The sequence below is a fragment of the Dicentrarchus labrax genome, unplaced genomic scaffold (assembly GCF_905237075.1).
Source record: "Dicentrarchus labrax unplaced genomic scaffold, dlabrax2021, whole genome shotgun sequence".
NCBI lineage: Eukaryota > Metazoa > Chordata > Actinopteri > Moronidae > Dicentrarchus > Dicentrarchus labrax.
In genome coordinates this window covers 4,165,380-4,184,241 of record NW_026136713.1, presented here as the reverse complement: position 1 = coordinate 4,184,241, position 18,862 = coordinate 4,165,380, and the positions used below count along the sequence as shown (strand labels likewise).

At 40.1% G+C, this 18,862-nt stretch overlaps 1 protein-coding gene across 1 annotated transcript in view; it reads right to left on the bottom strand.

Moving 5' to 3' along the window:
- gfra4b (GDNF family receptor alpha 4b) overlaps positions 1-18,862 on the bottom strand; it is a 46,300-nt gene that overhangs the window by 11,177 nt on the left and 16,261 nt on the right. The window contains exons 2-3 of the mRNA XM_051420353.1: positions 1,264-1,539; positions 939-1,019 (exon numbers count right to left, since the gene is read on the bottom strand). Of these exons, the coding sequence (XP_051276313.1) occupies positions 939-1,019; positions 1,264-1,539 (357 nt within the window). The remainder of the gene's footprint in view (positions 1-938; positions 1,020-1,263; positions 1,540-18,862) is intronic.

Sequence of the window (18,862 nt, the reverse complement as noted above, 5' to 3'; positions counted from 1 at the left end):
CTACTGAATGAACCTTTTGTGTACATGTTGCCTGGGAAATGAGCAACCAGCTGACCTCTTTGAGCAGTGTGTTTCAGAGATGAGTCATCGGTTTTCTGCAGTGTGTGTATAGTTTTTACTGACAGGTGTTCTGGTCTGATTGGTCCATGGATATTCATCCTACATATGCCTTTGACTCTGAGCTGAAACTCAGGCAAAGAAACTTTCTGGTCGAGTCATGTTTTTTATTTCTATTATCTTTTTTTTTTGCCTTATCCTAATTTTCACCTCAACTAATGTTGTTTTATGTAAGACAGGAAGTCTCTTACGGGTGCACTGTTGCATGTGGTAACTGTACTAACTTTTATCATTTAACAGGTAGCTGTTAAAATGCATATATGAATAATATAAATAATTAAATTAATATCATAATCGTTCGGCAACTAGTGGACTAGTGACTTGAAGAAACTACTACTAGTGCACTAGGGAAATCTTCTTAATCGGGGATAACCCTAATATTTAGTTCACGTTGTTGTCATTTAACACTGGATTTGTAAATGTTACATCCACAACATGTAATCTGCTTTTCAGAATTTGGGTTTAATCAATTCTATGAGATTGCATTGTTATACGAGTCTGAGGCTATAAGAAACAATGCCTGGATTAGTATTCATTGACAATCATGGATTATGTTGTTTCAACTGAGTTTGGCAAATGAACAAGGTTGCCATCCAACAACTTGAAGTCAAAGATATAATTTTTGGATGCTGGAATTTGTGTCCAGATGAATGGTAACACTTCTGTAACTGTGTCTGAAGAACAGAAGGGACCTTTATTTGCCTTGGGCATGCTTCCAGGAAAAATTCAGTCGAGTTATGTGTTCGTGCGAGAACAAAACATCTTCAAAGGGTAAAATGGTATAAAATAAGGTGAAAGTTAATGAAGGTCGGTGAACTTGCCAGCTGTAATAGAGGCCAAGCGGACGTAGTCGTAGTCCCTTTGCACTGTCTCATAGGGATAACTCTCGACCAGATTGAGTCCTAAAAGAATAATAGACACAGGTAGAAACATTGGCTTGAATACTGTAATTAATTTAAACTGTATGCAGTATGTCCAATCATCTAAATCCTAATTTATACACAGATATAGATGCATGTTATTTATTTGTATTATTTGGAATGCACTGTCGTTCTTCAGCTACTGTATGTAAATAAACATACAACATTTCTGCTTTTTAAACTGTCTTTTAGCAGTATAGACAGCTGTTATCCAGTAAGCACTGACCATGTATGATGGACTGATGAAGACTCCAGTATATGCTCAGGCAGTTCTTCTCCTTCTTCATGCCCCGTTTACACTGGCAGCCATGTAAGGGGCTGGACAGTAGGGCGGACACTGCGTTGGCACACTGGCTCCTGGCACCGGGGCCCAGCTTCACGCTGCCATTACCCGCCACACACTGACGCAAAGTCCGCAGACGTGGACTGCAGGTCTCATCACTTGAGCACGAGTCTCCAGCCACCAAGCAGTCTCTGCCAGCCAGAATAACCTCTAACAGAGCTGTAAGACAGAAAATCAGAGCACAACAGAGAGCAGAAAAGATAAGGGTATTTCCGTTGGCAGTTGAGGTGTAAGGTTATGAGATGAGACAAAAAATTAAGGATAAAGAAAGGAGAAGCAAGCTGAAAAGTGCCAGAAATAAGAAAGGAAGAACGCAGGAAAGATTTTAAGGGGGAAATGTGAACAGTTGTAAGTGGATATTGAGCTTTAAGTTAAATCAACACTTATTGTGTGATTCTGAAAATGTGAGATTGTTTTTGCAAGTATATAATCATCACAGCACTCTTCCCCTAGCAACCAGTGAAATGTCAATAGATGTAGTTGATGCATCTCATTGCTCTGTTGCTTCCAAACTTGAGCTGCATCATAAGTTTGATAAAACTCTGCGTATGCATCCAAGATACTGTGTTTAATGGACTGTTTTCAACCCACTATTCAGGCTGCGGGACAATCAAGAAAGATTTTCTGTATGTTTTGTACACCACGCTAGCAGCTTAACTCTAAATATGGCCATGTTGATCTGTCTGTCCACGTCTTACAAAAATAATCTCAACAACTATTCAGTTCAGTCCTACTGCATGAGTCAAGTCTATTCAGCGAGTCAGGGAAATTGAATAATAGGTGTGTGTCATGTACAGAGTATTGAGGGAACCATAGATATTCGTCTGCTGCTGTGGTGAAAAGGCCATGAAGTACCATCTCCATTTATTGAACTCCAACATAACAGCTGGTGAGATGTGAGTTGTTAGTTTTCTTTTAGATCGCTTGGTTCAGATGGCGGGATTAGTACTTTGTGTAAAAGTGGGACGAACAAGTGAATTTTATGTTAAACTCTGAATATACTAGCAGTAGAGGTATTTGTAGCGTTGTTGTTGTTGTTAGTCAAATCATGAGGGAAAACAAATGGAAATGCATTATAACTGCATTATATGACGTTATGGATCTTTGTTCTCATTTTGTAAACAGCTGACTCTTGGATATTAATATGGAATTAAACGTAACTACTGGCTGTGCCTTTTATATCCTGCTGTGTATATTGAGTTTGAGTCGACTCGTAATCTCTGCCTGGATTATGTTCACAGGCAATATTTGCTTTAGCAAACAAAGCTCACATTTTACCACACTGGAGTCGTAGGAAGGTGGTCGGGTGGATGTTGGATGCACAAACATCACATCCTGAGTCCAATCTGTGGTTTGGTTTAGTTAACAAAAGCACTTTGGTTAAAGTTAGGAAAAGAGTGTGGCTTTGGTTATATATTGGTAAACATATTGTGTCTTGTGATTTGAGCCACTGTGGACTTTTTCTGACCACAACCATTCACTAACTTTAACCCAGTGCTGCCAGTGTCTTAACATAAACAGAGAAAGTCACTACAGGCGGATTTGATATTTTAGCAGAAAACAAATGAAAAACTTCAGTATCAACATTTTTGCGGCTTGCATCATATATTAATTAACAGTTCCTATTTATGTTCACAGATAATGTAATCCGACAGGAATTATATTTCCTTCAAAGCGTATTAGCTGTTGCAGCTTAGTTGTATTTAAACATAATTCCTAGGACACAGACAAGTTACAAGAATTTTAACTTCAAAAACAAACTATTGAAACCAGTTGGGAACCAGGCCTTTACAGTACACACAGTAACATGTAGCCGTCGGAGCTCTTACACAAATGTAATGATACGCATCAAGACGTTGACCCCAGGTGAAAACATTTATGCATTTAGCAGTGAAATATTTCCACTTGAGAAGCTTTTGTCATAGAACTCTTAAGCTACATAAAACACCGACCCTTTCTAGCGTTAACTGCGGTGGAGTTTTTTTAAAACGCTTTTATGTTGTTTGATGCTCAAGAATAATTTCTGTAGAATTACAAGTACGGTATGTTTTTTTAGATTTGTCTCCTTCCGCTATTCTAAAAACATATTCCTGAGCATGCCCCACAATATGCCAAGAGGATCCCATTATTCAAACACTATAAATTCATACCACCCGTTTTCTCTCGTAATGTCTCTTACCTCATCTGCTTAAATAAAAAAAAATTCAATTTCATGCTGCTTTCATCTTTCATCTGCTTACACTTAAGGTATTTCTAGGGGGAAAATGGTCTCAGCCATTGTTTTGATCTCTAGAACGAACACGAACACGAACACACACACACACACACACACACACACACACAGTAATAAACCAACATATTTTCCTTTTCTCAACCCTGTTCAATCAAATTACACGTGCTTTCAAAGCTGGAGCTCTACTGAAACTACACAGGTGAATTGAGTCTCACTCACATGAGGAGTTATCCAAACTCATCCTCTATTCAGCACATGTCAGTTGAGTGCATCCAGTACAAACATGTGGATACTAGGGGGAAAAATATAGCTTGAACCAATGGCAACGTCCTGGAAGGCCAGATGGTCAGTTGCAAATTCAAGGCAGAGATCCCGGGCCCTTCCTGTGTGTCAGTTTGTGCTGCCTGGGCAGAAGCTGGAATAGACACCATACATCATGAATGCAAATGAGCCGCTTGATTTGACATTTCCAATAAGCCTGTCTCAATGTACCAGTGGGTTTAGCCAATTAACCATGTCAGTAATCAATGTGTTCTGAGGCTCAGTTAAGTCCTCAGTTTCCCTGCCACATAAATCACAGGCAGATTGGCTGATCAGTTACCCTTGCGCACCGACTTAATGGTCCACTTCAGGAGAGATAAAATGGAAAATGAAACTTAATGAAGTCAGCTGGAATGTTACCCTCTTTCCTATATACCTACAAAGCAGTGAGGCTGTGGGGAAAATGTTAACGTACTGGTGCTCATAATGAGTATCACCTTTGTTCAGTGCCCTTAAGATTTGTAAATGATCTAGATAGGTGGATTAAAGCTAGCAGCCTCACTTTGAAGTGAGTAGCCTTCACCACTGATGCTGACTAGCAAAGGTTAGTTGTGTTGTGTGGTTTCTGGCAGTTATTTCTGCATACTTTTAGCTAGAAACTAGAAAATGTTAAGATAATTTAAGACAAAAACACCCTTTTATATTTAAGAAAATACTCAACTTGTTTTGCGGTAAACCTACAACAATAGATTTTTTGGCCATTCGAAGGCAGTGGAAACTAGTGGCAAATGTAAGCCCAATATTTACTGTCTTTTAGCTCTGTTTTTGGTCTGCCTAGGGACATATGTGACACTGTATTCTACCTGCTCAGCTCAAAACGGCAAACAGACACAGTTGGCAACAAACGGGTGAACAAAGGAGCATTTAGCAGCTATAGAGCCATATATTTTTCTCATGAGTTGGTAGAGACCTAAAACAGAGCTAAAACAGAGTGAATATTGGACTCACATTAGGCAGATTGGACAGCTGGACTGCTGGAAATAACAACTGTTTTCAAACATGTTCACCGTATCAACTTAAAATTGCATACGTTCACAACTTTTGGCCCAGTGGCCAAAAAAAAAAACGACGGTAGAAGAGAGAGAGATTGAACCATGTGAGGAACAGGGACCAGCGGGCTTGTCGGGAGTTCAGCCTTTTCGCCAAATGGATGTACTCAAGGTTTTTGTGGTCTGTCCATACCAGGAACGGTTGCTTGGTACCTTCCAGCCAGTGGCGCCATTCCTCCAAGGCCAGCTTGACGGCCAAGAGTTCTCGGTTGCCGATGTCATAGTTTCTCTTGGCCAGGGACAGACGACTCGTTGGAGCTGCTTGCAGGAGTCAGAAGCAGGCCAGGTGGTAACAGCGGATACTTTGGGGCGGCTGTGGCTCAGAGGCAGAGCAGGTCGTTCCTCAATCGGAAGGTTGTGGGTTCGATCCCCGGCTCCTGGTGCCACATGTCGAAGTATCCTTGAGCAAGATACTGAACCCCGAATTGCTCCCAATGCCGTGCATCGGTGTGCGAGTGTGTATGAATGTTAGTTTCTGTTCGATGGACTTTGCCATCACTGAGTGAATGTGTGTGTGAAAGGGTGAATGTGGCACGTAGTGTAAAAGCGCTTTGAGTGGTCGGAAGACTAGAAAGGCGCTATACAAGTACAGGTCCATTTACCATTTACCATTTGGTGGGATCCATCTGAATGTTCGCCCTCCCTACGACGTACCCCAGGAAGGAGCTGGACGAAGAGTGGAACTCACAATTCTCGCCAAAAATGTAGACAAAAATGTGCTCATTTAACATGTCCCTGAGCAAGTTGTTAACTAGAGCCTGTAAGACCACCGGGGCGTTGGTGAGACCAAAGGGCATTACGAGGTATTTGTAATGCCCGAGGGTGTGTTGAAAGCAGTCTTCCACTCGTCCCCCTCTTGGATGCAGACCAGGTGGTAAGCATTGCGCAGGTCCAGCTTAGTGAAAATGATGGCACCTTCCAGCAGCTTGAAAGCCGGGGAGATGAGAGGGAGAGGGTAACGGTTCTTGACAGTGATGTCATTAATGCCCCGGTAGTCGATGCATGGTCGCAGGGACCTTCTTGACAACAAAGAAGAATCCTGCACCAGCAGGAGAGGAGGAGGGACAGATGATACCTGCTGCCAGGGAGTCATTGATGTAAGTGTCCATGGCTTCTCTCGGAGGCGGACAGGGAGTACAGGCAGCCCCTGGGAGGAGTTGAGCCGGGTTGCAGGTCTATGGCGCAGTCATAGGGGAGGTGCAGAGGTAAAAAAGGTGGCCTTGGCCTTACTGAAGACCTCCCTGAAGTCATGGTACTCGTCTGGGACGACCAGAGTCTATGAACGTGGCGAGGGTGTGGGAACCCTCGGGCAGCAGCAGCTGGGCATTGCACAAGGGACATAGATTGGGGTAGAGGTTGCAAGCACGACCTTTTGCCGGGCATCGGGACACAAAATGGCCGGCCTGGCCGTAGTAGAGGCAGATGTTCTCCTGACGATGACGTTCCCATTCCTCTGGCGTGATGCTGGTGCGGCCCTACCTGCATGGGTTCTGGTTGTCCTGACTGTGGACTCATCGAGGGAAATCCAGTCTTGATCACGATGATGTGTGTGGCAATATGATCAGAGTCTCTGAACCACGAAAACTTACAGTAGAGAAGCTCAAACTCACGCTGTGTAGTTGTCGTGGGGAAACACCAAACAGTCCAAGGGAGAGGCAGATGGAAACCAGGAACCCAGAAACCAAGCTTGTGGTCGGGGACAGAAAGCTGAGGTGATATCCGGGACAGAGACGAGGCGGGATGGTCAGAAGCAGGCAGGGTCAAAACCGGGAGATCTGTCCGAACAACGCTGGAAGGTCTTGCATGAGTACAAAGAACAATCTGGCAACGAGTGAATGGTGAGGAGCAGTATATGAACTGGCTTGGTTGGTGATCAGGAGCAGCTGTGTGTACAGGTGAGCAGAGTGGCTGATGAGAAGGCGTGGCTGACTGGCAGAGTGGAAAAGTACTAAGATGGCTGAGGTGAACAGGTGAGGAGGAAGTCAGACTGTGACAGTAGTTCCTTATGTTTCCTATATATATTGTTTGCTATATCAGTGACAGTCTCTAGGACATTTAAATTATCATCATTTGTGTGAGAATCATCTCTGCAAATATGTAGCCTGTATTTTTCTGTTATAAATTGTGGCTGTCTGTAAGACAACATTATTTGCTTTTATGGCACAAAATTTGCAATTGCAAACATCAAAGCAGAGTAGATTGAATTTGGCAAAATGAGACAACTAATATCCATCTACAAAATAAAGCAATGTCAGCTCCACTCACACTTCACGTTGGACATCAAACAAATAGTGCATAAAGACATTGAAAAGCACAGTAATTTAGCTTCAAAGTTTTGGAAAGAGAAGCATTCACACTTTCACCAGAATAACTTATATTTGATACGTGTAACATTTTTTGGTTTATTTAAAAAAATAAATCCATTCAGTTGATCCTTTTCCAACAAGGGATATTTTTGACTTCTACTGATAGAAAATGCAGCTTGTAACACTGCCATAGTCAGAACTTCAGACAAAAACAGTTGACACATTAGCAGCAATCTCAGCAACAACAGTCCCGTTAGAGATGCATACAGTAAAGAATTTTGTTGGCAGTGAATGGTGCAGCTCTCTTCTGTCAGAGAAGACTGTGAACTCGATCATTACACACATATCACTTAGTTATGCAATATAAAGTACCTAAGGCACACAGTAGGAAATACCATCAAAAGCATGTTGTTAGAAACTGGAACAGAAGATGCTTTGATGGTGGAGGGATGACCAATAGCAAACAAGCGTAAACAACTCATAGCAGCAGTCGCATGAAAAAACTGCCTCACTGACAGGTTTGATGATGAAGATAGAAGTCAGCTAATAGTGATCACTTCACGGCATGCATGACTGAAATGCCTTGCTCGAGCAAATAAGATAGATCATCTATCACTGCTAAGCAAGTAAGGAGTTTAAAGTGATTTCAGAGGCTAGTTTTAATAGGCAAAGTTGTCTTGTGAATTGACATCCACATTACTTAGATCACTTAATTTAAATTAGATTTTTTTTTCAGGAAAGTAAAAGTCTTCCAAATGTTTGTATGAAGTAAATTCTGGTACACAATCGCAGGACAGAGGTGGACTACATTCAAAATGTCTGCTGTGAGAAGTTTATATTGACAGCAACTGTAATTATCTTCTTTATAGGGTGCACCAAATGTCTGCAAGGCACAAATGGAAAAGGTCAATGATACATATTGACAATAGGTATAAATTATAACTCCTACTCTTTGCCATTATCTGTATACATGTCCATGCCTGTGTTTTTATATTACTTATGGTCAACCTCTCTATAGTAGTTTTTATTGTAAGTGGCAGAGCCATTCTCGCTGGATTCAAATCACCTTCAGACACACAGGGAATTCAAGGCATGCATGTAATCAGCTTTATCTCATTAATATCAGCTATACTGTTTCCTGTTCACTCTCTGAGTTGTAGTTACAACTAATTTAAGCTGCTGCAGTCACAGGAAGCACAATACAGTTGTCACTGTGGTTAACATTGGTACTGTTTATCAAAAATCCATCCTGAAAACAAGGCAATGGTCTTTTACAGCATATTTTGTCATTGGGTCAGTTTTAAATATAGCTCGGAGCTATTAGATGAAGAGCTGCACGTAGCATGCTGCACACCTTCAACTTATCAGTAAGGTAACCAACTTTTTACTGTGCCCTGCTGTTGTGTGAAAAACCTACCATGAAGTGTGCAATATGAAATCATATCATAGCTACAATTATTGACTGATTTCTTTATTAAAACAACATGGCTGCACTGTAAACTACGGAGCCCCTAAAGGGACATGGAAAAAAAAAAAATGAAACATTTCTAGTGCACTAGATATGGATGGAGTGTTGTGGCGAATCAACACATGGCTCATTTGAATATTAAAATTAGCCATGTGTTGATAGGTCACAACACCAAAATGTAACCAATGAAATTACTTATTTTGACACACATGTTAAGCCAATAAGTATTAAACTAACAAGGTAATGTGTCAAAAGGCGGACTGTTTTTGTTATTTTCTCAAAAGGAGGACAAATGAGTGTCCGGCTGCAGGACAGGGCATTTAAATGCGGACTGTAACAAAAGAGGTTACAGATGAATTTACATTTATTTTTTAGTTACAGACAAATTAGTTTAATACTCATTTGAATATTAAAATTAGCCATGTGTTGATTCGCCACAACACTGATCGTATCTAGTGCTCACTAGATAGTACTAGATAGTATCTAGTGCGCACTAGAAACCTTTCATTTATTTTCTTTTTCCCCCATGTCCCTTTAGGGGCTCCGTAGTAAACAGACACAGGAGTGGCTTTTATTTCTGACAGCTGTAGCTGTTCTCTGAGTATTCAACTGCACTTGCTGTTATGTCATCCAGAGCTAAAATCTTAAGGATTAGAACTTAAATTCAAATGTAAAATGTTATATTGAGAACGCCACAGAGAATCACACACATTTGATTTAGAGCGAGAAAGAAGTCTGTTAAAGCACCGAAAACCTGTATTCCTCTCAGGTCTCTAAGATAGCATCAGGTCCCAAATAGAAACCATTTAGTTCCTTGATAACCATCTCCGCTCCTCCACTAACACCACCACCCCTGTCTTTTAATCGATGCTTTCCCTCAGAGGAGCTTCAGCCGGAAAGGAGATGGTCCTCCAGTTTGTAGGAAACTGAGATTAAACTCACCCTGCTTTCCCCATCTCCGATCATGGACACAAACACAATACTCAAACACAATAATATCAGCCAGTACCCAGCATCACCAGGCACTTCACTCCTAAAAACCAACAGTATTGCATGTGTCTACTACTCTAAACCCACTGTAATGAATTGATAATAAACCTAATGTCAACTCCCTCAGAGGCCTCCTCTTAATTATGATGCACACGCTTACGTCTCTCCCCTAAGGCACATATATCAACAAATATGCAAATTATTAATCATTTTCATTACTAGAAGCAGAAGCAAATTGTAACCATGTTTTCACCGTTCAGTTGTGCTGGCGTGTTTTCTTTTTGAACATGTGCATTTCACGCTTTCCTCAGTTTTTTTATTTTCTCAGATTATTTTTCACCTATATTTTGGAATTTCACATTTCCACCCTGCAGAAAAAAAACCCAACACCATACAAATTGATCCCGTAATGCTATGGCTGCTGTGTTGAAGGGAGTGAATTGTAAACAAAAGATTATATCTGAACGCAGCAAAGATGGTGGTTGTTATTCATGACTCGAATCCCTGCTTCGAGTGAGCACCTGTGTCAGTTTGATCCAAGGGCTAGATGCTGTAAGACTGACTGGCACAGCTGCAAAGGTCTCGTAGCATTAAAGTTTGTTTGGCTCTTCAGAGTATGAGCTGACTATAACAGTTTGTGTGTGTGTGTGTGTGTGTGTGTGTGTGTGTGTGTGTGTGTGTGTGTGTGTGTGTGTGTGTGTGTGTGTGTGTGAGAATGGGTGTGTACGATCATTTTGAGAACCAGTTTGAGTTTTATCCTTGAATGAGAACATGTGCACTGGGAGCTGGGAGGTTAAGGGGTTTGGGATTTAAAGGAGCATTAAGTCATTTATGACATCAATCAACCTCTATCAGCAACAACTTTGACAGGACTCAGGCAGTGGCATTCAGTTAAAGTCACATGAGATCATATCACTGCCAGGATGAAGTGTTCTCATTGCCACAGGGTAAGAATGAAGATTTAGAACAAAAATGCAAGGGACGTTTAGTGAATCTTATTTCTCTTGACAGAACCTCTGTTAGTAACAAAGATTTGTCCTCACTGTGCACTGTCTGTTGCTTAAAGGTCCATTGTGTAACATTTAGGAGGATCTGTTGGCAGAAATGGAATATAATATTCATAGATATGTTTTCACTAGGTAATAATCACCTAAATAAGAACTGTGTTTTCGTTAAATGAGACATTTTAATGCACAGATGGAGCAGGTCCTCCTCTACGGAGCCCTCTATGTTGAACTGCCATGTTTCTACAGTAACCCAGAAAGGACAAACCAGGCCCAAAGAGATTACATTTCAGCGCCTGCAGTTAGAAAAAAAAGCTTTAACATGAAGGTATATGAGAGTGATCTAGATTTTCAACCAGACTGAAATCGCGTAAAAGGGTTGGTAGTCTTCTCCACAGAACAGAACACATCTTGACACTGCAGCTGATTCAACTATGATAGTCAGAGGCCAGGCAAATGGTCTTCAACATTTATTTTGTTTTTTTATTGTTGTTATTTTGCAGCCACTGTAGTTTCTCCTACATGCTTGGAACGGGAGGGTGAGGTGAGGTGTTTGTAATCTGCAACTACACTGCTAGACGCCACTAAATCCTACACACTGGTCATGTTAGCATGCTAATATTAGCAAAGTTCAGATGAGGCTGATAGGAATGGCTTTAGTGTGGCAGTATTTTGTAATAAATAAGGGATAATGCCCAATGTGGTGTCCATTATCAGGAAGTAATGGCTGACAGGGAGGTCAGAACAAATCAAACAAATGGGCAGATGTAACTTACTGTTAGATGCAGCCTGAAGTAAAGAGTTGGAATAGTAAATGAGATGTGAGATTATATACAAAGTATGAGTAAGTTCAGAGGGGCGGTGCAGGGGCTTGTATGTTACAGTCGCTGGAGTTGTGAGATATATTTATCAGATATTCAGATTTAGTTTTCATTCAATTTATTTCAACGCATTCATTTAGAACGGTGAACAGAGAATTCATTGGAACTACTTCGTAGGTGTCCTATATCAGGAATTAATGGACACAAATCGAGTATTCATCCAGACCATGGTACAAACCAAAGTATTGAACAAATTTTAAAAAATCACCAAAGTTATTACAATTCATCCTGAGAGGGTAATGACTGTCTGTACCAAATGACAATCCATCCAATAGTTGTTGAAATATTTCCCTCAGAACTACAAATGTGAACCTCATTTGGCACAGTCAGTACATCATGCGGGAACCATGAATGTCTTAACAAACTTTCATGCCAATCCATCACGTAGATGCTGAGATATTTTAACAGGATAAGTGAAGACATTAAGCTACTGGAGCTGCTAGATGGAAAGTCAACAAAGTCATTAGTATGGGCATTAATGGTGGTATACAAAATTTAATGGCATTCAGTCCAGTTGCCTAGATATTTCAGTCTGGACCAAAGTGGTGGACAGACTGACTGACAGCAAAATCTTGTGCATCGTTCAGATATAATGAGCTCTTGGCTGTACATGTGTGTAAATGCAGTTTTTAGAGCAGGCTGACCGTGAGTAAAGTGAGAGATGGAATCGAATATGCTACATTATTCTTTTAGGTTGTTGTAATTTGTCACTGCCAAAGGCACATTTGACAAACTTAAAATTGCTTTTGTGTACTCAATGTGTGTATTACCTTTATTTCGTCAGATATATGTCTTATTCATTATCACATAATTGTATTTCCCTTTGTTTGTGAAACACTGTAAACTCATTTCAACATGAACACTGTAAACTAAATTATTATCACATAATCATCATCATTTCCCATTTGATGTTTGATGATGATCTCTGTCTGATGATTTACAGGTGCATGTCTGATGAATTAATGACACTATGTGTGCTTTAAATACCTGCAGCTGCACATAATGGTCACAAGATCACTGCTTTGGTGTTGTAATTCGATCTTTGTGAATATGAAACTGTGGTCTGTCTTTGTCATTCTTTTCATTGAACAATCTGGTGGATCCATTAAACTGCTGGATGACACAGACGTTTGTGACAATTTTCCAATGATTGACATCTGTAAAACATGTTTCTTTAATCTGAATCTTTGTGCAGTTATACTTTGAATCTGGACTAAGTTGAAGGTATCTGGCTTCTGGCTGATTAAACATTACTCACAAGGAAACATTAGAAGGGACAGCTCTTGCCAAAACCAATGGTCAGGCAAAAACATCACGTTTAATTGATAGATACCTGAATAACAGACATTGCACTGGTGTTAACACTGAAGTTTAACCAGAAAAGAGGCAGCCTGAAAATCTCAACCACCGCTCCATTGTTAGTCTCTTTCTGTTGTTGTTACTGAAGTGAAACCAAAGCGACATACTCCACCAATTTGTGTGTTCTGACACAGCCTTAACTGTTCCTCCTCAAGTGCTTTTAAAAGCTTTCTGAACCACCTGAGGCTTATATCACTGGGAGGCTGAAATAGTCATAAAGCTGTGGGCAAAGTGCCAAAATTCAAACCAGTACAACACCCCCCACCTGCTGACACAGAGACACAAGCAACAAATCCACTATGTGTTTTGTTCCTATTTAGCCATAAGACTACAGGAGAAAACTTCAGTGTTCGAATATGCTTGCTCTGGCAATACGTAATTAGTGACACACTGTGCTACCTGGAACAGTGATCAGATACTCACAGTCGCAGTCATTTTGTTGAGGCAAAAAGGTAGCTGATCTTAACATTGACAATACACAGTTCTCTCTCCCGAAGCCACAAGAAGACATGCAGACACAATAAAAAAAAAAAACACAGTTACATTAATACAGTATCTAGTGGTAACAGTTAAGGTGGGAAATTACCTTGTGAACATCTGTCAGCAACAGATACATGTTATTTTGTGTGTGAAATCTACCAAGTTCCATGTCTGACCAGTGTTTGGCTGGTGTCTGGTGCTAATTTCTTGCCCTTCCTACCATCTCTGGAGGTTTAGGTGAGTGGATAAATAATGCTACCAGTATCTGCACACTTTCCTGGTTATGTGAGAATACCATCCACATTAAAGCAGCAGTGTTAATGATTTAGTGTCATCTAGCAGTGTAGATCTTCCAAGGAGGATCTTTGGTGGCTGCAAAACGCATGAAAAACACGAAAACAAGGTAACAAAAGGGTAACAAATATTATTTTCATGTGATTTATTATACCTATGAATATTATATTCTATTTCTGCCAATAGAGCCTCCTAAATGTTACGCACTGGACCTTGAAGCTGGCTAAATCTGAAAATGCTTTATGGGTTGTTTTTCTATCCACACTGAAATCCAAACAATATGAAAACAGCCAAATCTCTTCTACTAATGACTCCTTCAGTTGACATACAACAAAGGTCTGTTATAAGTTGTGTTTTACTACAGCCAAACTCACAATTTAGTTTTTCTCACCTACATAATTTACTTATTTTATGAACCAGTAATTTCCTTTAACCCTTTAACGATGACAAATATTAATGCAGACTGACAACACTTTTAATTGTATTGTCTATATTGAAATTTAAAATGAGTCATTCCAGAGAGCGTTAGAGAAAGTTGGCTTCCTAACATTTGTACCATTTAGCCGTCATTTCAACAGACTTATATAATTTCCAAAAGCGCTGTTTTTGTCCACTCTAAAATATGTTTTCAGATTTAACCCCTAACCCCTTGGATTTTTGAAAAGCTCACATATTAGGTATGAAAAATGGTGGCTTGTTATGAACGGAAGGACAAAATTAAGGGGAAAGATGCATTGTCACATATAGCTGGCTCGTTGCATACGGGGTCTGAGGAGTTCATCAACACACTAACGGTATTCTGTATTTGCAGGAGAAATAAAAAGCTTCCAGTGGATTTTAAATAATGATGAATTTTGTTTTGTTGAAAGATGTTATTGGAGATATCCTCAGATTCATTAGGCTAAAAGTCATCAAGTTAAGGTACTTCTTCATACCTCACTGATTTACTGGAGAGATTCGACTCATAACCAGACCAGACACTTCAAAACATTTATACGGATGGAGGAGATGCAGCTTGTTACTGTTACTAAGAAAGGAAATTCTGAAATGTTTTCTTTTGATATGTAGAACAGTTTCGATCAGACTGATTTAAGTTAAATTTAATTAATTTCCCCAGATGTGTGTAAAATAAAGGCTGTGATTATTTAGGAGTAAGACTGGAGGAGTGAAGTTCTGTGTGTGTGTGTGTGTGTGTGTGTGTGTGTGTGTGTGTGTGTGTGTGTGTGTGTGTGTGTGTGTGTGTGTGTGTGTGTGTGTGTGTTTGTGTGTGTGTGTGTGTGTGTGTTTGTGTTACGCGCGCCAATTTGTATGTCGGTGTGAAGGCTTGTCAAGTTCAGTCTCAATGTCACACAACAAAGACTGCTTTATCTTCACTTGGAAATGGTGACATTATGAGTGCATCGACTATTGCTATGTAATGGTTGCAATTAACTTATCAGCATATCGTCCTTTGCTTGCAGAGGGGAGAGAGCGTGACACATCATGTTTTTCTCTCAGTGTGAAAGTGCGAGCTGTCTGCAGCACAGAGCAGGACTCTTGCCAGCCAAGCAGGGCATACAAATGATGGGTCTTCTAAAATATAAAGTGTAGAACGCAGTGCAAATACTGATGCTGATTCACGGCGAGATGGTTGCCAGTCATATTTTGCTTATATATATAGAGATCAGAATGTCTTATAAATAGGCACCAACCTTGTTAACATTGCTATTTTACCATCTCACCATTCGCACGGTGACTAGATTCTTACTGTGTCTTACTAAGTGTTTGCTGAGCACTGCCCGTTGCCACACCTGTCAAGCTTTCCACTCTAGCATGGCACTTATGCAATTTACAATGATAACGATGGCAGGTTTACTACCTAAAATTCTTAGTAATTTTTGAAGCAGTGGGTCCTTCATTTTAAAAAGAGGTGGACAAAAGCAGGTTACTCATTTCTTGCTGGCAGCCATTGTTTTTGCCGTCTGACAACTGTTGTTGGTGGATGTTATCTGCAGTTCAAATTGCTTGTTTTGTCAGTCCAAAACCCAAAGGTATTCAATTTACCATTCTCTAAAAAAGGCAAATTGGACAAAGATCAACTCCATTACAGTGGAGGAGTTAGAACTTGGTAATGTTTGGCATTTTTTCTAGATAAATGACTGAAATTATTAACCTCTCATCAAAATAGTTGGAGATAAATTTTTAGCTGATCACTTTAACAACAACAAACAAATAACATAAAAAACATAATTAAGGTATAAACAGTAATGCTCATATGGTTACATTTGGTAAGTTTGGATGGAAAGGCACCAACCGTCACTATACAATAGCAGTGAGTGGAAAAGTGACAATGCAATGGCATTAGACCACAGTGGGGATTGACCTCACAGCCTTCTGATTATGAGACAGCGATGTTAAGAACTGGGCCAACAGGACTCCCTGGAAAAAATTCACAAGCTGACATTTTCTTGAGACCCAAAAACTATAGCTCGAAGATTTGTGGCAGGAGGAGAGGCTGAGCATGATGACATATATTATGTTTACACATAGTGTTAAAATAAAGGAAGATATTGTATGTTGAAGAAGGTGGAAGGTGAGGAAGGAGACAGCCTGCAGTTTATATGACAGGAAATGGAGCTGTAGTCATCCATTAAGGTTTAGCACTCAAGAACTATGTCTCCTGTGGGTTAGATGTTTACATTTTGAGAGAGAGGAGGCTTGTAGGTACTATTTTAAGGTATTATATGTCCCTGAAGAGTCAAAACAGAAGCACTGCTCTAGCTGATCAAGTAACACAGTGATGAAGTCTCAAAGCGGCTACAAAAGCAGCCACGTTTGACCTATATTGCTCCAAAATTATAAAAGCTATCACAACACAGCTTTGGAAGTTCATAAATATTTTAAAGCACGTATGTCTGTATGTATGCTGTATGTCAGAGCAGTTGAATTTCAATGTTGAGAAGGTTTGAACCAAGCTGAATGATTCCACAACTACATGTACGTATCTCCTGAATGAGCTGAACAGTTTCATGTTTGAATGATGTGTGTGGCACAATATAGGACTTGTTAGATGCCAAATAAACATACAGAAATGAAATGGCTGAACAGAAGAACAACAGTGGCCTTTGCCCAGCACTGACACAAATAGGAGGGGAATATTTACGGAACAGTAGCAGTGGTGGCTTAACAAAGTGATTAAGTGTTAACCTTCTGTCGGGTCTGATGTTGTGGCAAGGCCATAATACCTGCCAGCTGCTGCTGTCACTCAAGAGTCATTACAGGAGGAGGGCGGGGCCACACATTCCAATACGATGATTGATGGGCACTTTTACTGATGAGACTCTTTAACAGCAGAGCCCTCTGTGTTGCTCAGACTCCCAGCATGCCCCCAGTCCTTGAGACCCGTCTGTTGTGTTGTAATAAAGCAGAAGCAGCCGCAATGAGAGAAGCTCACACATGAATCTTGGGATAGAGCTTTTCAGCTGATTGCCTCGACTTCTCTGTTGCGATAAAGAGTTGCAACATTGCAATTTCCATAGCGTGTTGTTTTTTTTAAGGTGATAAATCTAGGGGCTTTTTTCTGTGTTTTTCAATTTTATGGGCCCAGAAATACACTTCACTTGTGATGTGAAAAAAACTGTGTAGTCTGTTTTAGCTGTAAATTATTGAAATGTGTTGCACGGCCTTTATAAAGCACCACTGCTTTAGATCTCAGTTTGATTTTGTGTCTCCATTTGCCTCCATGATCTGTAATTGGTTCACACATTCACTGAGAGCACTTTGCAAAAGCGGTATCGGTGCAGGGAAATTATCATTCAGCCAGAGCCAACATTAAGATGACAAAAAGTGAAATGTGGGTCAGCATGACCAGATGTTATCCTGTTAAGGTAGACTCCAGAGCAGAGGACTCTGTCAATCATGCAGTACCCATGGGACTACAACGGTGATCTGCAGTAGCTCAGTTGCACGACTTATTTGTGATTCACTGTTTTAAAAGCCTCACATGAAAGGTCACAAAGGGACCAGAGACTCCAAAAGATTTGAGATCAAAAGGAATATATGCCCTCGGTCAACAGAGGCTGAAGTATAAAGTCACGAATCTGACACTGGCCACTGCTAAACAGTCTTAATCTTCTTTAACTAGTGCTCCAGTGTGTGTCAAAAACTGAGGTATTTGTCAGAGTGGGACCTGAACATGATTGTAAAGGATATGTGAAAGTCATTCCTCAAGGATCTAAAACTTGGGCACCTATTTGTCATCTTCAGAGCCGTCAGTCATGCTTACAACACTGTTAGGGATAAATGAAATTTACAGTCGGATGCTGAAGTGCAAAGTCTCAAATAAAAACAAGGCATACACACAGGATAGGATGACAGTGAAGCCTCAACATTTTCCTCTCCTCATTAGCACGTCACAAGAGTGATTCATAACATAGCATGTGGCTTGCATGGTTGAAGAGAGCTTTGAGTCACTGCCAGTGTATCTGATAATTATTTCATTATTTATGTGCATTTTAATAAAAAATATTATTTTAAAATGCTTAAATGTTCTGTTCTGTTCTACCATTGATAAAAAATTTCATACTATGAAGAAAAAATATCAAATATTAAATTCTATATGTTAATTTCTCTTTAAATCTTATGGTGAACATTATTTGTGGCACTAACTCCACAGCCGTGTCCTCTATTCACTATTTGTTGTGAACAGGCTCACTGAAACATCTATCCATTATTTAGACAAAAACCCATTAGATATTTCTGTCACAGTTTGTAGAACAAAAGCAATACCGTGCATGAAATGATTACAATTTTCTTTTTCAGTCACTTCAATTTAACTTCCACTGGCAATAAACCACAACAATGTCCTAATTAATTTCAGCTCTGAAATTCATAGTTACTCGGTCAAAAACACTGCCTGGATTATCGCTTGCAGGACCAAACATGACTGAAGCTAAAGTTATAATTGAATAAGTGGCTTCATTAACCACATTTCTGTAAAGGGAATGGTAAAGAATCTAAACATGTTCAGAGACAAACTAATAAGCTGTGTGTTTCTTGAATGACAAAAATAATATGACAAGCTTTGCAAAATCCCCAAAATATGACAAGTACATGACG